The sequence below is a fragment of the Tachypleus tridentatus genome, chromosome 13, assembly GCF_004210375.1.
Source record: "Tachypleus tridentatus isolate NWPU-2018 chromosome 13, ASM421037v1, whole genome shotgun sequence".
Taxonomy (NCBI): Eukaryota; Metazoa; Arthropoda; class Merostomata; order Xiphosura; family Limulidae; genus Tachypleus; species Tachypleus tridentatus.
This window is the reverse complement of record NC_134837.1, coordinates 235,392,926-235,419,647: the sequence shown is the minus strand read 5'-3', so window position 1 is coordinate 235,419,647 and position 26,722 is coordinate 235,392,926. Positions and strand designations below refer to the sequence as shown.

The 26,722-nt window shown below is 33.4% G+C and overlaps 1 protein-coding gene across 1 annotated transcript; it reads left to right on the top strand.

Moving 5' to 3' along the window:
• Window positions 1–384: 384 nt before the first annotated feature.
• LOC143236066 (proclotting enzyme-like) lies at window positions 385–24,654 on the top strand. The gene is made up of 8 exons (XM_076474324.1): window positions 385–539; window positions 2,090–2,198; window positions 7,254–7,490; window positions 9,708–9,787; window positions 17,789–17,892; window positions 20,250–20,524; window positions 21,915–22,066; window positions 24,400–24,654. The coding sequence occupies exons 2-8, from the start codon at window positions 2,090–2,092 to the stop codon at window positions 24,559–24,561; spliced, it is 1,119 nt and encodes a 372-aa protein (XP_076330439.1). The 5' UTR covers window positions 385–539; the 3' UTR covers window positions 24,562–24,654.
• Window positions 24,655–26,722: the final 2,068 nt, after the last annotated feature.

Below are 26,722 nucleotides of genomic sequence, written 5' to 3'. Positions count from 1 at the left end.
AATACTACCAGAAGGTGGAAAATGATAAATAATGTATAAACGTTTTTCCTCCATTTTGTCCTTTAGTGGATCAACGGGAAATCTCTGGACTTAGACGCTAAAATTATGGTTTCGATTTAACACCATAAAATATATTTTTTCTTCGAAATTTTTTTTGTAAATACCAGATAGTCAGTTGGCCAATGAAAAGGCAAAAAAAAACAAACAAAACAGATAAAGGCGAGGTATTAGTTTTGTTTTTAAATCACTATCATGAAATCAGTATCATTCTTTGTTTATATTATATATTTATTTGAATGTCACGACGTCGACGTAAAAACCCATTTTCAGTAGATTCTCAGAAAGAACTTTACGTTTATTTGTATCAACAGATGAAATACCTGTTTTGAGAGAATGAAGCGTTTGCAAAAAGCATCAAAAAGAGGATTGTGAAACCGAAACACAGGGAAGTGTTAGCATCTATATAAAATAAGAATGATAGCCCGTGTTTGTAGCTTTCAATTGGTGTTTTCACAAAGAATTCTCATTCTACCAGAAACGTAAGTATATTTTATAGTTACGGATTTATTCTGTTAATGAAGTTTTTCGTTTACAAGGAAGTATATGGAAAAGTATGTATAAAACCTGTTATTTCTACACTATATGGAGATTTGTACGCGTTTTCCCACAGCATTAGAAATATATCTGTTACGTATGTCTTATGTAATTGATTAGTTAGCGTCAAGTTTATATTTTTTTTTCGTAGAGCAAAGCCACAAAGGGCTATCTGCTCAGCCCACCGAGGGGAATCGAACCCCTGATTTTAGCATTGTAAATCCAGAAACATACCGCTGTACTAGCGGGGGCATGTTTCAACTTTACAGATTTGTAATGATTTCTGTAGTGAATAGAACTTCCTATTTTGGAAAAACAAAACTGGGTTGATGTTTATTTTGCAATGTATTTAAACAAAAGATTTTCATGTCTAATTTAAATAATTAAACACGTTCTATTTCTGAAAAAAATTTTTTTTTTCATATACATTTTTCTGGTTTTGTTCATTTGTGTTAAATTAATTACAAAGTTACACAAAGGGTTATTTGGCATCGAAACCCGATTTTTACCGTTATAATTCTGCGGATTTACTGTTAAACTCTGTGTGTGTGTGTCTGGAAGTTTGTTTCAGCGAGATAGCTTTAAGCTAAAACCAAATAATTATCAAATACCTTAGCATGGAAATGTAATTAGGGCTCTTGACTCGTAATATGAGGATCGCAGGTTCAAGTCCTCGTACTACCAAAAATGCTCGTCCTTTCAGACGTGGGGATGATATTACGTGATGGTCAATCACACTTTTCATTGGTAAAAGAGTAACCCAAAATTTGGAGGTAGGTAATGATGACTTCTTTTGTTGCTTCTAGTCTTTCGATGTTAAATTAGGAACTATTAGCGCAGATAGCCCTGGTATAGCTTTGCGTGCGCCCCAGTGACGTAGCTGTATGTTTTTGTACTTACAACACTAGAAACCAGGTTTCGATACCCGTGGTGGACAGAGAATAGATAGGTCATCGTGTCGCTTTGTTTTTAATATGAAATAAACAAAACCAAAGAAACTTTTTAACAAGAAATAATTGGATTGACCATTATCTTATAATGCCTGCTATGAGTGAGAAGGTGAGCATGTTCGCAGACAGAATTCGATCCCACAACTTACAGGTTGTGAACCGTGTGCTATGACAATCTGAAAATAATTTCATGTTCTATAGAACATAGCTAACTTTCAATGACTGAACGTTTTCTTCTGAAGATAATAATCATCATAATACAATGAATACAATGGTGACTAGATAATATATACTTCTAAATAATACTAGATAATATAATGTACTTCTAAATAATACTAGATAATATAATGTACTTCTAAATAATACTAGATAATATAATGTACTTCTAAATAAACTAGATAATATACTTCTAAATAAACTAGACAATATAATGTACATCTAAATAATACTTAAGTATATTTATCTATATTCTGCAGCACAATAAATGTTTCTCTTTCGTATTTATTTTAAATTACACATATATATCAGTATTTTAATCATTCCAGATGAGTGTGAGCAAAGCATATACAAGAAAAGGTATATACCGTTTGCTTTTCTTCACAATATTACTGACCTTGGTCTTTAGCAAAAGACTTACCAGAAAAAATCATAAAGGCAAGTGAATTTTAATTTCTAAAATTATGAAGTTTGTAATCAACATTTTTCATATTACTTTCTAACTAAAATAGTCGAATAACGACACTTAGAACTGACAATAAGCTATATCATTTGTTATCGTACCGCTAGGAAAATATAGCTAAACGTGAGAAAAAAGTACATTGTATTATGATGAAGAATAAGTTATAAAATTTCTACTTTAAATATACATTTGCTAAAAAAGTATTAAACTTCAATCCATGCTCAAGTAATAATCTTTAAATTTTACATGAAAACTCTGTTCAATATTTCTTACTATGAAGAATGGCCATATTATTAAATACAAGCTGAAATACCCGCCCTTTGTTTGGGTTATGAGGTTAAAAAGAAAGGGGGCGGATAGTGTAATAAACAACATAAAAATCAAATAATTCACGCAACTTGTTTATAACATAACATATTACACCATTCATTATTACCTCACCCAAAGCTTTGTGTAAGTTTTAAGAACACAGTTTGTATGTATTTAAGACATGGTATACATTATGCAATGGTTAGAGAGGCTTTGTACGAAGAGGTAGTGACCAAAGAACTGAAGGTAAGGGCTATTCATGTAACCCACTTTCAATACTCACGTGAAACGCTGTGAAAGGTCACGGGTCAAAGCAGGAAGTGAGTATAACAAAATAACGACTTTTCATATTAGCTTTATGGTGGTTGTTGGCGTAAAATTTCAGCTGAGTTTATGCAATATTGTAAAAGTGGGGGACACGTTTTCATTGCGTTTCTCCATAGAGAGTGCTAGTGCACTCTCTGACACATATAAGACATTTACCTACCCTCCTCCAAATCTTTTATATAATATTTTATAGAACATTTAATAGTTTATTTTGTTTTGCAGTAACAAAGTGGCGCCATTGATAAACTTAGATAACGTTAAATTGCGTCAAAGATAATAAACGCTCAATAACAGCAATAACGTGTATCGAGGGAGTATGAATCTCAATAATACTCCATTTTCTTCAATCCATATAATGTGGATGGGGTTAGCCTATGGACCTAGGAGTAACTGGGTAACGAACAAACAGAATTTTTGTATTTGTAGAATGTGTTATGCTCAGCGTTTCGTCTCAAGGGTAGGTAACATATTTTTGGCATACTGGTATTAAAGTATATAGTTTAAAAAAATATTTGGTTGTGTCTACAATTAATTCAATAACTGAAGCCTTTTAGTGTCTTAAGAAATTTCGATGCTGGTCATAAAATAGATTTTCTTAGCTTAAGTAAATAGACATTTAAAAACAAATTAAACCGTTATTCTTCAGAATTAGTTGATGGTCCAAATGGTTATAATTTAGTAACTTAGAAAGAAATGCTCTCAAAATTTTCGTTGAACGAAAACAACGTTGATATATTCTTTTAGTTCCGGTTTTGAATAGTCACTGTCAATGTATGCAGGGGATGTGTACTTAATTAGCTAAACTTATGTCTTGGGTGGAATGTCTACAAACATGGAATAAGAGAATCTGTTTGATTAACACCTGTTATTAATAATTCTGCTCTGCCACCCCAGTGGAATATTCAAACTATATCATTTCATCAGTAAGTTACCGATTATATTGGACGAGTTTAACAACACTCCCAAAAGGTGCTCGACTTACAATCTTCGGGTTTTGGTTTCAAATTCCTGTCACCTTTCAGTTGTGGTGGCGTTACAAACTTACTATTCGTTGGTAAAAGAGTATTCCAAGAATTGGCGGGTTGATGGTATTACCGAGATGTCTTGCTTCTGTAGTCTATCACTACTAAATTAGAAACAGTTATTGCAGATATCCCTCGACTAGCTTTGCGTGAAATTAAAAACAGATAAACTATACAGCTAAATTAAAAACAACAACAACAGATTATCATGGAAAACTACCCTGGAAAGCATACCAGACGCAATTAAGAATAACCTTTTTTGAACTAACGTAGTCAGTCATCAACAAGCCACTTATCTTGCTGCAAATTTAAAAGGACTAACTTTAAGATTAAATGGCCTTTTAACAGAGAGCCATAATAACTACTAGTCATCAGTGCCCGTGTTATCAAATAGATTTGGAGTGTTACATGATAAAGAATTTTGTAAAATGTATTTTCTGGGCAGGGTAAGAAGAGAGGACGAGACCTTAGGTCTGAAAATGTAGAAGGGCTTACCGAATTATTTTATAGAAATGTTACAACGTAAAATAATATGTTCATTAGCATGTGAATAATTCATAAATGTCATAATAGGTGAAATTATGTCAATTATACTGAAGCATAGAGATGTACACTTAAAAAAATCTGTTCAGTTATCGAATGAACTTGAATAGTTAAAGTTACAGATAAACGACTAACAGCATAATCTTGGACTTATAGACTTTCAAGATAAACTGTTGTGAGAACGTCAGCTCCTATTAACTGAAATTTCGAAAAACTCGAAGTATTTATTAAACAACTATTTACTGAGACTTGAGAAATTAAACCAAGGATATATGGTATTTCATTTACTGTTTAAGAAGACAAAAGGCACTAATTACAGAGCTGTCTACTGAGAACAGAAATAAGCTACTGATCGAAAGATGTTTTAACTGCAACTTGAAAGGTTTTATTGGCAGAAACTGCATATAGAAGTATTCTAAAAATAAACGTTGCTCCCAAAAAGTAGTAAGAAAAAGGAAACTGCTATAAATGTGGTAAATATAGATACTATATCTGACACTGTGATGATCTAATCATCGTTGATGAACTAACGAGACGACAGCATGATGATGAAAAGAATTCAGCTGCCCCGAAGTGAGAGACTAAAACAATTATTAAAAACAAAGTTGCTGAAACCATGGATTTACTGATAGAAAGCCTTGCAGCATTTACTGGCAGTGATTCTGTAGTTATTAGTGTTCGATCTGATCTGGTAATCATAGCTACGAAGTGTTTTTCAGAAATGACGCAAAAATGTGTCAAATAATGATAAAGGACATTAGGCCATTCTATATTCGTACCATAAATGAGAGAAAATTAAAGCTACTAAAACTACTTGGTGACTGAACAGCTTAGGGACAATAAGTGAGTACAAGAAAAATATATTACTTTATTAACGAGATTTATTTGTATGTCATATTTAATTAATGATTGTGATGTTCATATTTACGAGTACATATGCGATCAATTTTCAACACTTTATTGTTATTATTGTTTTAAGGTTAATGATTCATTGTTTCTTATGTGAAAGGATTATTCGAGAGATTTTACAATCCTTGGTGATGGTATTATCTTTTTATATGTGATATCTCAGTTAGAGTTTTGTCGTTTTGGTAAGCTTGGCTAATGATTTAAATTATTTTAAAATGTTATAAAACTACCTGAGTTGTGTGAAACGTGAATTAAGATAAATTTATTATTATTTATTTATGAGCGTCATAAATGATGACTGAGTATTGAGTTATCGAGTTGTTTTTTGATCTTTAGTTCAATTTTGGGAAAAATATAGACATGAGATACCTTAGTGATTGCAATTCTTGTAGTAGCATTTAATGTGGAATTACGTCTATTAGCGATAAGCCTACTTGTAGACTAAATAAAACGGTATCGTTATCATTAAGTGGACTGGACTTTTTATCTTCTTCACTAAATAACATAAAATACAAAAACAAATAATAGAAACATATTACAGATAAATCAACTTATAAATATTTTTACTTAAATAACTTATTTTATGTACTCAATGTCTTGAATATTTTTCCATGTTATTTTATAAGTTTAACAAGAAAAACACCAGAGTGCGTTTTTCACTAAGGTGAACATATTAACATAGCGTTTTAAAAGAGTGTGTGTGTGTGTTTCCTCATAGTAAAGCCACATCAAGCTATCTGCTAAGTCCACCAAAGGAAATCGAACCCCTGGTTTTTTAAAAGAGCAATAAAATATGCGAATAATTTTAGTCAATTCTGAAAAAGCGATGTTAAACGTATCGGTAAAAAGATTATTTGTTTGTTTTTTTCAATTTCGCGCAAAGCTATACGAGGGTTATCTGCGCTAGCCGTCCATAATTTAGCAGTGTAAGACTAAAGGGAAGTCAGCTAGTCATCATCATCCGCCACCAACTCTTAGGCTATTCGTTAACGAACGAATAGTGGGATTGACCGTAAATTATAATGTCCCCACGGCTGAAAAGGCAAGTATGTTTGGTATGAGGGGAACTTAAACTTCCGACCCTCGAATTTCGAATCATGCGCCGTAACCATCTGGCCATAGGTAGAGATAGAAGATGACCTACAACAAAATTTAAGATTGTGAATCGTATTGATAACAATGACATTTAACGACCAAATTTCAAACTACCATATCCTTTCTAAGAAACTGTTAATTCCACAGGTTACTTATTACCTATTTTAATCTTAAAACATATATTCTAAATAATACAAGCAGTTATGAGTAAGTTGTTAAATAAATCTTCTAACATTTTCAATATTGTGAATCTTTGCACTATTATTATTTGTTTATTGTATATGCTTGTTGGTAATCACGTGTATTACGGAAACAGTTGTGGTAATATACTTGACCAACCATTTACACTTACAATTTTACATATGAAAAGAATATCGGTAACGTATTTTACACATTACTGAACTGGTGTCTTAATTACGTATAAAGGAAGCATAATTACATTTTATCGCTTTGTGAATTAAGGAATATGTCAACAGATGATATGTATCTATTTACTACTATGTTAAAATATATTTTCACTTTTATAGACAGGAAGTGGTATAATTTACTCAAATTACCATTGTTTTCATGTAATAAAGTTATCATAAAAATAACTGGCTTGTTGTAAAATTTAAATATATTGTAATCTACTTTAACAAGTCGTTTAAGCGTTGCATTTAAAAATCTGAAGTTGTTGTTTCACCAGCATGCGGTTGCTTTCGCGTATTTTTTAATGCTTACTTGATATGTTTCAAGGTTATTTTCAACCCACTGTTTTAAAGCAGTAGTTTATAATAAAAATTTGATATACATTTTGCTATAGATTTTCCTTGTCATTCCATATAGCCTCAAGTACTGAAGAACCATGCTCTACGAACCATATTCCTAATGGTATTTGTATAAATGTACTAAAATGTCGAAAACTGCTGCTGCATAACAATTACTTTGAGTTGAAACAAGCAATTTGTGGCCAAGAGGGTATCTCCCCAAAGGTTTGCTGTCCGACATCAGACGAAGTAACAACAACAGAACATGTAACAGAAGAACCAACTTCTACATCACAAACTGTTCAACCACCAAAAGGTAAGCGAGATATTATTTATCAGCATCATTGGCTAATGAAATATAAACTATAGTGTGCTGTTTAGAGTGACACAGTTATGGTAAAGGTTATTTTCTGCAACTTCTGTTTCATACACTTACAGATTAAAACAACAAAACGTTTCTTAAAGCTCACAAATGTGCTATATAAACCTACGGTTGTCACTGTGTGGTCAGGGGATAGCTTAGAATTCATAAGCAACGGTAAAAGTCGAATTTCAGTATCACAGTTACAAAAAAAAAAACAGTCAACAACAATAACTTTGATCAACTGAAAGTAATTTTTTTATTATTTGAAAATCTGATCACCTTATAGATTTATGTCAGTGTTGGTTTTGTGCACTATAAAGTCAGATTTATCAGGTAGATTTACACGAGTGTGGGTGATTGCGAAATTTCTTCGAATCGTGAAGGGATCCATTGGAAGAAAGAGTTGAGAAATACTGTTCTAAATCTTACTTTAACACAAATTAGAAAAGTAATGAAACCAGTAGAAACGATGCAATTGTGATAATAGGTTTTATTCTCTGAAATTGGATGGCTCTGAATTTTTATTTGTTTTGGTAAAGAATTATTAGTAGTATTTATATTGAGTTTTATACCTCTTTGTAAAGTTAACCCAGTTATGAAACGAATTTAACATGAATTTCATCCTGAGTATAAAAATAGAAAAATAAAATCACTCAAGTGTAATTTTATATCGGGTTCATAAGCAGTAAATATGATAAATAGATTTTTACTAAAAGTGTTTGCTTTAGTACAAATGTCATTCAGGAATATTTTCGATACATCAACGAGATCAGTGATACAGGTAAACACTGAAATGTTATGGGGAATCATAAAAGGCGGGAATAAACTAGTATTACAAAACATATGTAAGTCACCCTATTTTTTTTTTAATATTAGAAATTATAAGGGCGATTACGCTTGTTTCCTGCAAAAAATAAAATTATTTATTTGGATAACGTAAGTTAAAAAAGAAAAACTGTAGAAACAACAAAGAAAACAGAAGGATATAAGCGTTAATAGTGTGAGTAAATATAAGATTTTAAAAGATTTTAAATTAAAATTCATGTAAGAGAAAATATAAGAAATGTACTAGCATTTTTGAATCAAATTTAGATTATGATTCTGAAAAAAAATCTTCCAAAATAGTTTTGTCGGGAACTGTAGATCATTAAATTAATTCATGATTTTGCTTTCACAAGTTGAACTAAAAGATGGCCAAAACTCTTGGCGCCTCAAAAAGGTATTGTGGATAACTTTTCAACATTTTGATTGAGCCAATCTGAAAGTGATATCTTGTCACAACAGTTCAATATAACACACATGCGTAATAACAGAAACGAGTAAGTTAATTCATTGGTCACTACTACATGACGAATGAACTGTCCGACTAAAATTTAAAGTGATAAATTGTACATTTTAAGGTGTCAGAGACCATAATCAAATCAAGAAAGAAAAAATTAACAATATTAAGGCACAAGTGACATGGAAAAGTTTTTCTTTGGCTACCACGACCTTTTTAGATCGAATCCTACCAATAACAACTTATGAAAAAAAACAACACAATCCGAAAATAAAAGTTTCTGTAACCAATTCTTGAAACAACACATGAATGTTATTTTTTCAGCCTTTTATTATTATGTTCATGCATTCATTCATTTGCTGTAAGAAAAATATTTTGACTCTGGTTTCGTTCTACTTAGAAAGTTTATTCCAACAAGATGAAAAGAAATGAAAATACATTCACTTTTTTAAATGTATTTGAAAGAAAACCTAACGAAATTAATTCGAATGTGAATAATAGGGTAGAGTAGATAATTCGATTTCTTGTTAGCAAGTGAAGACAATCAGTGATGTCGAGAAAACCCACTTGTAGAGAAATATATATGTAAAAACGGCTCGTTTGGGTTGATAAAATATTTTACGCAGAAGAGCGAACAACGTTTCGACCTTCTACGTAAAATATTTTCTCAACCCAAACGAGCCGTTTTTGCATATATAAGTTAAGACAATGTTTCAATAAGACTATATTCTAGATTCTAGTCACTATAATATCATACAAAGTATAATATAATAAAATATATTTAATGTAGGTTGGCAATAAAATCAAGTACCATATGACATAAACTAATGAGTTGAGAAATAAAGTAAAACTTCTGGCACGTTCTATTTTACTGACTTTTTTCTTTACAGTAAGATGTGGATTGTCAAAAGCTATAATGCCAAGAATAATTGGTGGTCACGTGTCTTCCGTCGGAGCTTGGCCTTGGATTGTAAGTCGGTGAATTGCAAATTATTTGACTGTTATTAAGCACAAAGCTACGTGATGAGTTATTTTTGCCGTACCCACCACTAGTATCGAAACCCAATTTTTAGCGTCGTAAGTTTTTATTCCTAGGGTTTATTATGAACTTTAATTAATGAACTTATAGAGATATGTAAGTGTAAATTATATTTAAAACCTTTCTTTTCGTTGGACATTGTATAATTATAATATCTCAGAGAACTAACTTCTCAAACATCTTCTTTAATAAATTTTAAACGCAAAAAAGGTTTCATTTAGTAAACGTTTTAAATATCTTTTTTATTAATTAAACCAAATTTTTATAAGTCTGTTTTACAAATCTGTAACTCAATAATTGTAAAATGCAACGTCTTTGCGGACTATTTGGCCCACATGGCCAGGTGGATAAGGCTCTCGATTCCTAATATGCAAGTCACGGGTTCGAATTCCCTCACATCAAACTTGCTCACCCTTTCAGCTGTGGGGGCGTTATAATGTGCAACCAATCCCACTATTCGTTGGTAGAAGAGTAGCTGAAGTGTTGGCAGTGGGTGGTGATGACTAGCTGTCTTCCCTCTAGTCTTACACTGCTAAATTAGGGATGATTAAGACCTCATGTAACTTTGCGCGAATTTCAAAAACAAACAAACAATCAAAGAATATTTAGAAAAAATATTTATCGTGTGATCTCGACAGATACTACGTACATGAATATAGTTCTAAGTACCTCTCTCCTATAAATATATATTTAGGAAATAGGAATCAAGCTGGCTGCCATGCACTAGACGCTTAAAACTAATATAATATTTCTTTTATATTACTATTTTTTATATTTTTATCATTATTATTTTATTTATTACGATACATATATATGGAAAAAAGGGGAAAAATTAAAAAATATAAGAATAAAAGTGAAAAAATAAAAAGGAGGGAACAAAATAATAAAGAGATAAAAGGGAAAATAAATGGCAAATCAAGACAATATATGGACATTGCCATGAAAAGGGCCGGAGTACTGTGGGATACTCTGGTCTAAAAGCACTATAACTACAACATAATAGTAGCCGACATGAAAGCTAGGGATGGAAAAAGAGGTCTTGTGCACCTGATCCTCCTGGGTATTTAAAAATTCAACATATCCAAATACCCACAAAGAAGAAGCGAAGCGAATATTTAGAAATAATAAAAAGACACTCAATCCATGTGATTGTGTTCATAAACAGTAAAAGTTCTTTAGAAACAAGAAACTGCTTACGAACAATTATTTCATTTTTATGACCACCAACAATTAAAAACTTTAATACAATTTACCTTCCAACGTATGAAGCCACAAAGGACAAATAATAACATAAAAAATGCAAATATCTAGGAATAATTAGTATATATTCCATTAAGCTAGTTAATAGTACATATAACTTTCTTCTGTGGGTTCACCATCATTTATGGTATTTTATACCATTTATTACTTTTGCAATTTACAACCGTTTTACAACTAAATTCCACCATTAGTAACTCGTTTGTATCAGATTAAGTTCATGTTTATGTTACAAAAGGAAGGTATAATGCAGTTTGCTTGTTCGTTTTTAATAAATTTCACTTACAAAGCTTTCCACTATAAGATGATCACCATATTTAGTTTATGAAAGGTACAAATATAATATATAGAAGTTTATTTAATCAATATCTTGTAGGAAGATACCTGTTTCCTATTTCCCATTTAAACAGTCTTATTGCCGAAAAATTCACAGTTGCTGAGTCCAATGACTTGATTGTTATATCTTTGTACTAGTAAAAGTACACGACTTCTCTTATGTTATTGGCCTGGCATGGCCAGGTGGTTAAGGCACTCGACTCGTAATCGAGGGTCACAGGTTCGAATCCCCGTCACACCAAATATGCTCACCTTTTCAGCCGTGGGGACATTGTATTGTGACGGTTAATCCCACTATTCATTGGTAAAAAAGTAGCCGAAGAGTTGGCAGTGGGTGGTGATGACTATCTGCCTTCCATCTAGTTTTGCACTGCTATATTAGGGACGGCTAACGTAGATTACCCTGAATTGACAACAAACAAAGAAGTTGTCATATAAAGAACTACTTTTTCTATGTGTTTTTTTACCTCAATAAAAAGAGACAGAAGTGCATGAAAGCATGCTGGTGGATAAGATAAGTAATATGAAGGTGCTCACACTCAGTGCCTATGTGGTATGGATGCAAAATTTCAAGTTTCTAATTCTTATCCTGTTGGAGCTATGCTAGTCACAGACCCACCGAAACATGAACTATAACAATTTATAAAGTTAGTTAAAGACAAAATATTTCATAGGCCACTTGCTAACATTATCATCACGACGTTAAATCCGAATTACTAACACATTTGAAGTGAAACCAACGAAAAAGTTTTGTGACGTAATTTACTGATATACGTACTTTAAATAGTTTTTATATTACATTGACTCCGAATGATACACTACGCTAAGTACTGTCATCGAAAGTTAAAATACAATGATAAAGTAATAAGTTATAATAAATACTGTGAACTGAAGAGATGGGATTTTTTATAAAAAAATTTGACTTTATGAAAATATAGTGTTATTGAAATATATATGTTGGTCTCAATGGGGTTTGTTATAGATAAGATTGGACACTGGAAGTACGATGAAAGTTTTCATTAGTATTAAAACAGAGGACAAAATTCCATTTGTGAAGCTATGAAGAAGGAGTCATTGAAGTTATACCACTGAAGCCTTGAAGATATGTTTCTACACCATAAAAAAGACTAAAAGAAATATATTTGTTTAAGAAGCTACACAAGAGTTATCAGCACATGCGCTTAGTTATTCAGAATTTTGAAGTGGTAGGCTACAGAAAGGCAGCTAGTAAACAGTATCAACTACCAACTCTTTGGCTACTCTTGTTTGAATGAATAGTGGGTTTGACATCTTCTCTTATATCATGCCCTCAGTACCAAAATGTGCAGTATCTCTTTGTGGTGGATAAGTTAACTAATTGGATAGAAGAATGTCTGGATGGATAACAAACAGAGGGTTGTTATAAATAAAGTTCAGTCAAACTGGGTCAGTGTTGTAAATGGTGTACCTCACGGCTCATTCTTACGGCCTTTGCTCTTTTTGGTTTACATCAATTACATAGATAAAGAAATAGTCAATAAATTACTTAAATTTGCTGATAATATCAATATCTTGGGTATTGCTTTACAAAAGGATTGAGATCATTTAGTGAGTTGGGCAAATAAATGTCTGATGAATTTTTATTATCATAAATACAATATATTGTACGCTGGTTATCATAATTTGAATTATAAATTTAATTTGGATGTAAATAACCTTAGAACGTCATGAAAGTAAAGGATACTGGTACAATAGTTGATCAGTCTCTTGAGTCATCTAAGTAGTGTGTTGTTGCTAGTGGTGTGGCAAATTGGATTTTAGGATGTATCTAGATAAATACTGAATAAAATTCAAAGAGATTACAATTTAGTTGTATAGGTCAAATATTATGTCATATTTGGAATATTGTCTTCAGACTTGGCTTTCTTTGGAAATATATTGAATTGTTGGAAAGTGTTCAGAGGATGATTAGCAAAATGTTACCTGGGATGGAGGGGTTGTCACATGAGGAGAGATTAAGATCTTTAAAGTTGTTTTATTTTGAAAAAAGAAGAGCTAGAGAGAATTTGATTGAAGTGTTTAAAATTGTAAAAGGATTTCTAAAGTTGTTGCATCAACATTTTTCATACTTAACGGTGAGAACTATAGAACTAGGGGACACAAGTAGAGATACAGGCAAGGTAGAAGCCGTCTTCAAATAAAACTATATTATTTTTTAAGTTAGGTAGTTGGCCTATGGAATGGGTTACATTCGGATGTTCTAGAGCAGGGGTGTGCAACAGGCGGCCCGCGGGCCACAACCCGGCCCGCCAAGCCATTTAGTGTGGCCCTAGTTGATGTAATCTAACCATGTGGCCTGATCTGTAATCCAACGCAAATGGAATATTTTTAAAAGCATCGATCCTACGGGATTCCCAGGCTTCGACTCAACAAACTTCTAAAATTATCTTTGCTAGAGAGGAGCAGGCCGAATTTGATTGGTCGGCCTCCTTAGGGCATGAATAGGTGACGTGCACTAGCACTATTGTCTACGACTCAACGTCATGTCCTGAACCTCGCTTTCGCCCGCTGGCGACAATTTTCCCTAACCTCTGCTGTCCGTCATTCATTATTGGTGAAAATTTTATTACCTTTTACAGTTACGACAAGAGATTGAAGGTAAATTGATTATTATTTAGCATATTGTTGTGACTTTACTGAATTTATTAAAATTTTTGCTTTCAGATGCATCTGATTCTATGTACAGTGTGACCTCGTTATTCGCGGGGGTTACGTTCTTTACCCTCCCGCGAATAGCGAAAAACCGCGAATATTGGATGCAGTTTTAAAACGTATATGTATGCGATTATATACTATATGAAATGCTTCCCAAACACTAATGATACTTATACTCATTGATGCAGTAATAATGTAGCAATATTGCATACTGTTATGTATTTCACTAAATTGTACCGTGCGTTACCGGGCTGTGCTTTGCCGTTTGCGTTGTTGGGGAAGCTGAGGCAGTCAGCCAATAGCAGTCCAATCTTGTTTGGTGAAGACGACAATTGATAAAACGGCTTGATTGAGTAAATACAACAGAAATCTCCTCGAAAAGCCCTTTCAGTCTCTGTGACCTACAAAAACGCAGTTCGCGCATAACCCGCGAATATGCGGGGCCGCGAATGGCGAACTGCGAATAGGCGATGTCACACTGTATTTTGCTATTCTCAATTAATTTAAGTACCGGAAGGCTATGATCGGGATGCCAATTTAGAAACATGTGTTTCTGTCCATAAGAGGTTCCATGTGTAAATAAATTCTATGTTTTTTCTACTTTGCTATTTTCGTGAGAATAATTTTTGTTTTGATTTCAGGGCTAGTAAAATGTCAGCAGTTAAGAAACGAAAATTGATGATGAGGGAAGGTTATTCAACAGTGAATGGTGCACAAAATATCTTGTTGTCCCACATAATCAAGGTGTTGTCTGCCTCGTCTGTCAAACTACAATTGCAGTCATGAAAGAGTACAATATTAAGCGACATTACGCAACTAAGCACTCCTCCCAGTTTGATGAAATTGTTGGTCAGGCACGAAAGGACAAAATTGAACATTTAAAACATCCATTGAAAAGCAACAAGGTGTTTTACCACTTTCAAGAAAAATTCAGAACTGGTGACAAAACTGAGTTTTAAGCTTTGTGAATGTATGGCAGAAAAGGGAAAGCCTTTCAGTGATGGAGAATTTATTAAAATTGTTTAACAATATTCACAGAATATGCATGTCCAGAGAAAAATTATTTGGTGGAGCAAACTAGCCTTTCCCGCTTTACTGTCTCACGCAGGACAAAAGATCTTTCAGAGGACATCAAAGAAACTTTGAAAGAGAGATTGAATTCGTGTGAAGCTTTCAGTCTGGCTTTGGATGAAAGCACTGATATCAATGACACATCCCAACTTGTCATTTTCATCAGAGCTGTTACTGCAGGCTTTGATGTTTTCGAAGAGTTTTAGACATGGCAAGCCTTTCCTCCACAACCACAGGACAGGATATTTGTGAACAAGTGCTTAAGGTTGTAGAAAAGTTTGAACTGAATCCTTATAAATTATGTGGTGTTACAACAGATGGTGCTCCTTCCATGACAGGTAGGACAAATGGATTCACCAAGAAATTTCTAACTGCAATTGGAGCACAAGACGTAGTTGTAAGCCATTGCATTATTCACCAAGAGAGCTTGTGCACCAAAGTTCTGGATTTTGCAGAAGTCATGAAAAATGTCGTCCAATGCGTAAATTATATTCGAACACGAGGATTAAATCATCGACAATTTAAAACTTTTTTAGATGAGCTGGACAGTGAGTATTCAGATATTTTGTACTTCTCTGCTGTACGTTGGCTTAGTAGAGCTGCTACTTTGAAGAGATTCTGGAATCTGCGAGAGGAGATTAAGTTCTTCATGGAGAGCAAACGTCAGAATGTGGACTTCTTGAGCAATGAGAACTGGCTGAATGACTTAGCATTCCCCACAGACATTACACAGCATCTGTCTGATTTAAACTTAAAACTACAAGGGAAAAGTCAACTTGTGAATAAGTTGTTTGAGCATATTTGTGCTTTTGAGAAGAAATTGGAACTTTTCCAGGTTCAGTTGAGAAGAGCCATATTGACCCATTTTACATGTCTTGCAACCAGGAAACTGGAATTTCCTAATCTGGATTGCACCAAATATGGAACCAGTGTACAAAAGCTGCGTGATGAGTTTGCAAACAGATTTCCAGATTTCAGACAAACTGAAATTAGATTGAAATTGTTCGCTCAACCTTTTGATTTGGCAGTGGAAGACAGTCCTGATGATTGCCAAATGAAACTCATTGAACTGCATGCTGACATGGACACTAAAAGGAAATTCTCTGAAAACAGTTTGCTAGACTTTTACAAACTCTGTGTACGTGAAAAGTTTCCCAATTTGTCCCGTCATGCACAAAGAATTGCCTCCCTTTTTGGTAGCACCTACTGCTGTGACCAATTTTTCTCCAAAATGAAGCTCATCAAAACCAAATGTAGAAGTCAGCTGACTGATGAACATTTGACCAGTCAGTTAAGAGTGGCAACCACTTCTGTCAAAGCTGATATTGACAAGCTCTGCAAGGACTCTAAATTTCAAGTGTCGCACTAAAATGATCACTCATGCAAAAATATAAAATATTATTGCTTGCATTTTGAGAATTTTTTTTAATTTATTGTGCATGTACACGAATAAGCTTGTTTTTTAAGTGGCCCCGCTTGATTGATGAAGTTGGTTATATGGCCCACCGACGAAAAATGTTGCACACCCCTGTTCTAGAGGCAGTAAATTTGAGTGAGTTAAAAGAAAACGTTTTATTGATACATGAATGGTAAGGGTTGGCTTTATTTTTTTAATAGTTTTATTTTCGCTTAGGGGATGAGAGAGCCGAGATGGACCAACAGGTTCCATGTCTCTAAATATTATGTTATGTTATCTGCGGATAAATATTAACAGTAACTTGTCAAAAAGTTAGATTGTAAGACTATGGAGAAAGAAGAGGCTGTGAAAAGCGCTTCCTGTACATAATATAAAGAAGTTACTCAGCGACCTCAACGTTCCAGAGCGGTATGTTCAAGGACTTACAATGCTAGAAACCGGGTTTCGATACCCGTGATGGGCAGAGCATACAGTCATGTGAAAACGTTAGGACACCTTATGAAAGCCTGTGTATTTTTGTAACATTTTTGGATATATAGATATTTAATCTCAATTTCAACAATACTGAAATATTATAAGAATATAACTAAATAATTAAAACTGAAGAAAATACTTTTCAAGATCTTCTGTATATGTAATTCTACAAAAATGCATACAAAAAGTGTCCTAACTTTTTCACATGACTGTAAATAGTCCATTGTATATTTTTGTGCTTAATAATAAACAACAACAACTATTTACTACATTAAACTGGGACTACGAAAATTTGAGTTTATTAAATACGTATAACATTTATATTATATACTGTGAAATTATAAATATAAGTTATAAATCTTCGATCCTGAATTGTGTATAAATAGATCGTTCGATAGTCCCCAAATTATCTGTTTTTTGTTGTGTACTTGTTTTTGATTCATACTCGTTACTTAGTTGCTATAATTATTACCAGTTAAATAACGCTATAATGAAATTATTTATTGTTGTTGGTTAAAATGTATTCCATTTTGTTTCTGTAACGACAGTTTATAGTATAATTTAAAAATATTTTAACAAGCTAAAACAAATAAATCACTTTAGATAAAATTGCTATTAGAAATAAATAGTCAATGATACACTAATTTATTTATGTGGTGTTTTTTGTTTCTGATATTTTCAAGGCTGCCCTGTATAGAGACGAAAAGCAACGTTGTGGTGGTTCATTAGTCACCAGAAAGCACGTGATAACAGCTTGCCACTGTGTAACAAATTACAAAGGAGAACCGTCAGTATATTGTGATATATATTGTTTAATGTTTAATTTTTCCTGAATTTTTATACTACAACATATTTCACTGAATACATATAAAACTTCATTGCATGTTTTATTGTTTGAAATCTCTGATTAGAAAGTTAAAAGTAACTTATTACTTTTATAAGTCCAGTTTTTCCATTACAAAACAGAAGGAGCGTTCACGTTAACTATAAAATATGATATAATTAACACAGTAACATAATTTCCATTCAGGCTAAGAACTATGAATAAGTCTTTCTTTCAGGAATGTTCTTCAACTGGATACATAGGTAGTTTCTTTTTCGCCCAGCATGGCTACGTGGGTTAAGGCGTGCGACTCGTAATCTGAGGGTCGCGGATTCGTATCCCCGTCGCACCAAACATGCTCTCTTTTCAGCCGTGGGGGCGTTATAATGTGACGGTAAATCCCTAAATTCATTGGTAAAAGAGTAGCCCAAGAGTTGGCGGTGGGTGATGATGACTAGCTGCCTCCCCTCTAGTCTTACACTGCTAAATTAGGGACGGCTAGCGCAGATAGCCCTCGAGTAGTTTCGCGCAAAACTACCTGAAAGTGAGCTATGCTAGCCGTCCACAGTTTAGCAGTAAAAAACACCACCAATCGCCATATCTTGTACTACTCTTTTATTCAATCAAATAGTGGAATTGACAGTTTTTATTATAACACCATTACGGCTCAGAGGGTAAGGATGTTCGGTGATGGTGACTGCGAGTCTAGGCTTTTGAAAGCATGCCATTAACAACGATTCGAGTAGGTAATAGCTCGTGTTGTGCTAAATAAGTGTTAAGATCTTAACAGTATAAGTCAGATAAAGAGATTACAATTACAACTATTTGAACTGAATTCGTTCGAAACGTCCAATAAAAAGTAACTACAATATACGATGTCGTAATCTTGCGTTTATCTTGTCATAATTAAAAGTTCGACACTGTTAATAGTTTAAACAGAGTTATACATACATGCCACATCAATTTACACAGCCCTAATTATCAGATCTGGTGACATATATAACTTTTACTGCAGGATGGATGCTATGTTGTTGTTGTGTTTTATGTAATTTTCGTCATGACAGGAATGTCCGAGATACCATATGACAAATGCTATCTGAGCACAACAGCTTATAACTCTCATACCAGCATAGTATTAACAGTTAACAGTGACGTACTGAATTTGCTGGCTTATCATTGGCAAAATACTCTAGATAAAAAAATGCCCTATATTTTATTCATGTCTTAACTGAATTTGTGCATTTAACAGATTATTATATTCCTTGCTGTTCAAATGTCACACAGCTCACTTTCAAAAACATAAGATCCTACTCATTCAAGCTGGTAAACATCCAAAGTAAAGCAAATAAAGTCGTCATCTTCAGGTAGATTTGGAAGAAAGTACACATCTGTATCATGTCTTAGATTGTATTCCACCCAGATCTTGTGCAAGTTAGTTCTCATGTGTTCATAATATACAATACATAATCTATAATGAAATATGAGTTGTAGTGCTCACTGATGATTCTATCGATTTCAGATGAAAAATTCCTTTTCTTACATAAAAGATACTTTTTCAGATATATATCAGAGGGTCTAAAAACAGACTTTATCCTCTTGACATATCTTCTCAGATAACAAACAGCTCATCTACATTACTTAAGTATCGGAAACTAAGTAACTATGTACTGAATACTATGGATTAAAATGAGTCGTTAACGTACAACATGATTATGTACCATTAGGATAAATACCATCAAAATATCTGAATGTATAATTACGCTGATTATTTTTCTAGTGAATGCTTTACATCCTTACTTGTGGTTATGTTAATTTGCATGTGGGTCTGTCAATTAATAATAACGAAATATGTTTTAAAGGCATCACTGAAATAACAAATATCGATACATTAACTAATAAGTGATACTTTAAGCCTACACTTGTTGAGAGTACAAGCAAAACTGCTTTTTTGCACATCATTCAGTGTACGAAGGTGAAGAACATAACAAAGAATGTTGTTGTTTTGTTTAATTTCAGGATGGTGTCCAAAAAACGCTTTCGAAATGTGCAAAAGACGAAAACAGTAAATAAAAGTGAATATTAATAACAGAAATTCAAGTCACGAAACACTTTAAAGAGGGTAGAATAATTGAATATATTATCGATTGCAAAATAGAGGTACATGTAATAAGTTCATTTACTATACTAGTCTTTTTAGTTAAGTGTTTGAAGTCCGTTTCTAAATTATTTAAGTAAATATTAAACTTTGTTTGAAGATTTAAATACATGACTGAGACATATGAAAGTACCATATCAATATTTTTATTTTACTTTTTACTCAGGTACGAAAATACTTTTATGGTTCGACTGGGTGATCACAACCTTCTGAGGGATGATGATGGTGCTACACCAATTGATTTTGCGGTTAAATCAATAAGATATCATCATTCGTATAACCCCAAGCTATTTGCCAATGATATTGCCATTTTGAAACTAGATGGTATGGTTACATTCACGGACACAATTCATCCCATTTGCTTGCCGTATACAACGTTAAGAAATGAAGATTTGACTAGAAGGGATGCTTTCACCGCTGGGTGGGGCAGAACAATAGCGGGTAGATTTTTAAATATTTTATTAGAGTAGTGTATTTTTTTGTAACTTCAAGTATCAACACTGGTGACGTGAATCAACCCAGTAACAAACTCAAGTTATACTTTGCGTTGTAAAAAAGAAGCAAATATATATATATATGAAATTGCCATTTCTATAGAATTAATAATTAAGACAAAGGCTACCTTTCATGAAATTTGGCTACTTAATCAAGAAATGGAACCAACCGCCACGAAATTGTAATTTTATTGCAAAATTAACTATCCTAAAGCAGTGGATACTGGAAGCATGATTGGTTATTAAACCTGTTATGGCTTTTTCAGCTTTTCCATGCAACGAAGTTTCAAATTTATTTTAATAACCTGTCAGAGCACTGTTGTTTTGTAAACAAAAAACACCGCTCCAATAACAATTTTTCAAGTTCTTCTCAATTTATGGCTACAAATAACAGTTTGTCGCTTGAATACTCGGTAGATACTTAAAGAACTATTGATACGGACTGTTTCTGACGCTATTCATCATTTTATAACTTTGTAAACGTCGAGTATGTGTGTGATTTCTTCACTTTCGTTTTGCACCACTAATCGTAGCAAATTCAGCTGCCTAATTTTTTTCTATACACATTCGAATGGAGAAAAATAAAGTTCTCCATGAGGAAAACGGAAAAATCGTGAACTCTATTACAAATCTACATGTACATAGGATAAAAATTTCGCAAAGTTGGGGTTTGCACATCGTGTAATAAAAACGTTTTTTCCAATATCACACATATTAGCAAGAGCTTCATTATTGTATGATGTTGGATTCTTCTTTCATCTCTTCAAAGACGGTATTTTCTTAACCTCTGAAACATTAATGGTATATATTTATCAGTGATTTTTAGTGTATTAGACAACATAGATGACAAATAGTTTGGGTATTCAAGAGAACCTCTAATACTTTTTCAATTACGTAGAAAGAAATTCTAAAACATCATCCAACTCTCTTAAGGCCAATAATAATTTATAGGTTAGAATATTTTACACAAAGTCTTCGAAATTTGTGGCGTCCTTAAATAATTGCAAAAAAAAAGTCAAGTATGTAAATATGTTATTTCTGGTGATGAAGCGAAGTTCAATCCTCTCTTCATATATACACTTTGGAAATGTATAAGTTTTCATTTGTACAGGATAGCTGACTAGTGTAGATATTATGTCTTATAGAATGTCTTAAGATTAAGAAATTAAGAAGAAAGCATCAGTTGCTTATTTTGAATGTTTGAAGTTTAAGGAATGAGTATATGTATATGCTGATATATAAATTATAACTGTTATATGTTCTGTCAAATAAGTTTAGTAGTGGAAACGAAGGAATTGTCTTACATACAAATTCGATTTTTATCTATCATGATACAGATTCTGATTCACAAAGTGAGGTTTTACGACAGGTTAAATTGCCTATTTGGAAGCAAAAACATTGTGTTGAAGCTTATAATGATAATGAAACTTATATTACTAAAACGAACATGTGTGCTGGATATGGAGACGGTGACAAAAATGCCTGTGTGGTGAGTTTTGTGACAATTATATATTTAGGAATTTCTTTTGTCAATAACTTATTGATTGATAAAAAGATAAATTATTGAATATCTCTAATAATATAAGTTTTGTCGAATAATACGGGTTTAAAGTGAGGCAGGTTTGAAATATATTTTAATGATGTTATATGTTCGATTATTTTTTAAACTTAATAGTTTTCGTCTTTTCAACGAACATTGGAATTAACAGTCTTTGTTTTGTTATTTTATAACTCAGTAATTTCGTGAGCTTTCGAATTAACATAACGAACTATTCAGTTTTCTTAATAAAAAAAAGTTGACCCTATTTGTTGACATATTTTGAAATCTATGCCTCTCTTTCTAATATTTACCCCTGATGACATAATTGTAAGTTTGCAGAACTACAACGCTAAAATCCTAAGTTCAATTCCGCGTGATAGACACAGCAGATAGTTTAATGTGGCTTTGCTCGACAATAACCAACCAACCAACCCAACCTTTAATCAAACAATTATTGTTCGCCAGTGTGGCAGCATTACATTTACGGGTATCTCGCTGGGACAGCGGAAAGTCTACAGGTTTACGTCGCTAAAAGTAGGGGTTCGATTCCCCTCGGTGGACACCACAGATATCCCGATGTGGCTTTGGTGATAAAATGGGGGGTTCAATTATTGTATGTGGATACAGCAGCCAGTCCACTGTTGTTTGCTTTTAAACAATAATAAAACATGTTTGAAATATGTACGAAGAATAATTTCGACCACTGACGGTACAATGATACACTGAAATAAAATTTTTGAGGTAACCAAATCCTTGATGTACTATATTTTCAATCACCGTGTTTCTGGTTTGGTTTTATTGCTGTTAAGGAATAGAGTAGGTTGAAAACCCAAGATGTCCACACAGAACGAAGACAGGATGAAGAATATTGAAACATTACATTGTTAAATCAGTCTAAACTTCTATAGTAATATATTATAGTAGTCCTTAGATAAACTAATTTAACAATCTTTCTCATTAATTATCAGGTCATCCCTTAAATAATGTCCAATTTTGGGTTCAGAAAAAGAGAAAGGATTTTAAACGCTTTTAATGTTATTTAATCAATAATGTATGTCCCATTATCATTAAGTACTTCCTGCTAACGATCCATGTTTTCTGAATGCCACTTCTATAAAATTCTTGGGGTTTGAAGGAAAAGAATATAGAGAGGGCAATTTTGACATCTTCATGTGTTTCAAGCTCTCTTCCATCAAGATAGTTCTGCAAACTTCGGAATAGATGATAATCAGATGGTGAAGGTCTGGAGAATAAGGAGGATGTAAAGGTTTTACCAGTCTAGCTCTTCAATCTTTGCAGATGTTATCCTTGCTGTATGAGGCCGTGCATTATTCTAGTGTAACACAACACCTTTACGATTGATCAAAGTAGGCCTCTTTTCTTTCAGTACAACATTCAAGCGCTTTAACTGTTGACAATAGAAGTCTGATGTAATCGTTACATTGAGTGGCAGCACCTCAAAGTGGATCACACCTACAATATCCCATCAAACACTTAACAAGACTTTTCTAGGGTGGACGTCCATTTTGGGCTATGGTTTAGCCAGTTTACCTGCATCGAGCCATTGTCTGCGGCGCTTAACATTTTAGAATGTATTCACTTTTCATCTACAGTCACTAACCTGTCCAACAAAGCTGAGTTACGTTCACGAGAGAACAGAGAAGTACAAATGTCTACTCGTGATCTAAGGTTGGCTTCTGTCAAATCATGGGTTACCCATTTTTCAAGTTTTGACACATTTTTAAGCTGTTGCAGATGACGGTGAACTGTTGAATGGCTTGAATTAAACTTCTGTGATATTACGAAGACATAACACTGTTTTGTCAAACATGTAGCAATGTAACACTTTCCCCATAATTAAACAATTCCTATATGTTTATCAATCTTGCTCTGCCAATTAACAATATTACAAGAATTCCATTAACATGAGCAGATGACTGACGTTCAAATTGAGAAATAAACTACGTGAACACACTTGAATAAAAATGTATTCTTTATCGATTATAAAAGCACAATGTTACTGAACTTCAAACATTTAAGCGATCAAATTATAACTTGACATTTTACTTTTTTGGCTTATACTTGTTTACATCAAGTTATATCTACGTTTGTAGAAACGGCAAATGATCTTACAAAGCAATACAAACGTTAGTGTAGCAGGCGTTTTACACAAATGACGCACTTTTGCCAATTTTGTTAACTTTCATCTTTGAATTAATTAACGCTCTCAAATGAAACGCTATGTTGTTTGTCAAAAACAGGATTATTATTGTTTCTTATAGGGTGATTCTGGAGGTCCGTTAATGATGGTTGGTTCAGACAAAAAGTTCTACCTTGTTGGCATAGTGTCATTTGGAAATCATCCATGTGATGCTCCAGGATATCCGTCTGTATACACACGAGTGACTTCATTTTTAAATTGGATTGCATTTAATCTTGTGTAGGTTCTGCGTTTTAGGACTTTGGCTTCACAATATTTTAGAACAAATACTGTTGACTACATTATAATGCTAATAAATTACGTTATTAGAACGGTATTGTTATTTAGTCTATGTTTATTACAAAGTAACTATGTCTTCTTTAAATATGGTAATTTTAATACAAAAACATCATAACTAGTTCATTCAATCACATTCTCCCACATAACAATTCTAATCCTCGGTGGACACAGTAGATAGCCCGATGTGGCTTTGCCGAAATAAAACACACATACACACACACATACAATTCTCTTTTGACACTGTTTGTTTGTTTTTTGAATTTCGCGCAAGCTACTCGAGGGCTATCTGCGCTAGCCGTCCCTAATTTAGCAGTGTAAGACTAGAGGGAAGACAGCTAGTCATCACTACCCACCGCCAACTCTTGGGCTACTCTTTTACCAACGAATAGTGGGATTGACCGTCACATTATCACGCCCCCACGGCTGAAAGGGCAAGCATGTTTGGTGCGATGGGGATTCGAACCCGCGACCCTCAGATTACGAGTCAGTAACGCCTTAACCCACCTGGCCATGCCGGGCCTCTTTTGACACTGCATAATAGGTTTGAGCTATTTTAGAACATTTGTTTATCAGTCGGTTTAATATTCAATGTATTTAAAATTTAGAAAAAAAACTTGGGATGCGATAAATTATTTGGTCCAAGTATAAACTGGCACATTTCTTCAAGAAAATCAAACACTTTCTATAATCATTTTTCTTCACATACTCATTTCTATTATAAAAGAACCTCTATTATAGTTTTGAATTTCGTGCAAAGTTACTCGAGGGCTGTCTACGCTAGGCGTCCCTAATTTAGCAGTGTAAGACTAGAGAGAAGGCAGCTAGTTATCTCCACCCACCGCCAATTCTTGGGCTACTCTTTTACCAACGAATGGTAGAATTGACCGTACACATTATAACGTCTCGATGGCTGAAAGGGCGAGGATGTTTGGTGCGACGAGGATTTCAACCCGCGACCCTCAGATTACAAGGTCTTAACCACCTGGCCATGCCGAGCCGTACATCTATTATGAATCAAACACTTCTTTTTTGTGGAGCAAAACCGCATTTGGCTACCTGTTGTGTCCACCACGGGGAATTGAATCCCTGATTTTAGGTTAATGAGTCCGTAAACATGCTGTTGTCCAACCAGGTAACATGGAGAAAGAGACTGACATCAATATATGCTGAATATGAGTATATAATACCGAGATTTATTATTTATGTCCTCTCTTACCGTAATATTAAAAACAGACAAAATATATTCAAAACGAACATAAATTTTACATGTCGAATTATACTTGCTATTCGTGTGTTTTCTAGTGGAAAATCTCTTTAATATTTGAAAAATTCGCAGTGCAAAGTACGTAAACACTTTAGGTATATTAGTCCCTACTAGTGCTATTGTACAATACACTGTAAATTGTTGTAAAAATTCAACAACCATGAAACATAAAACGGCAAAAAGAAATATTTTCCGTTTCTATTTGTAAGTTGTTTAAAAATTCCAAAAAGGTTTAGTTGTTAAAGTGGTTTACTGATTTTAAATTTGAAATTCATATAGTGAAGTCAGATAAACATTTGTTTTAATGTATATGAAAAGTTTAGGTTCACACATCTACGCCCTCCTTCAGTTGCACAGCGGTATGTTTGCGGACTTACGAATCTATAAATGTTTTTTTTTGCCCCCCGCTAGTACAGCGGCAAGTCTATGGATTTACAACGCTAAAATCAGGGGTTTGATTCACTTCGGTGGGCTTAGCAGATAGCCCGATGTGGCTTTACTATAAAAAAAACACACACAAACACACAAATGTGTTTTTGATAGCCATGGTGGGTAGAGCAAAGAGAGCCCACGGAGTAGTTTAGTGCTCAACTTCAAAAAAAACGAACATCCGCTGGTGATGTTTGTGTGAAACAATTGATCCGATAAATGCAAAATCACAACAGTATTGGTCAACGTGGTCAGCGGTATCATAAATATGTAAGTTATTACAAATTATTAATGATACAATACAAACTACTGTCAGCTTTCTCTTTTCTAAGTTTCCACGTGAAGTTTTGCTGTGTCTGAGTGTTTTCGTCAGTGATAAATAAAACATTTTTAAAGTTACACAAAATATAGC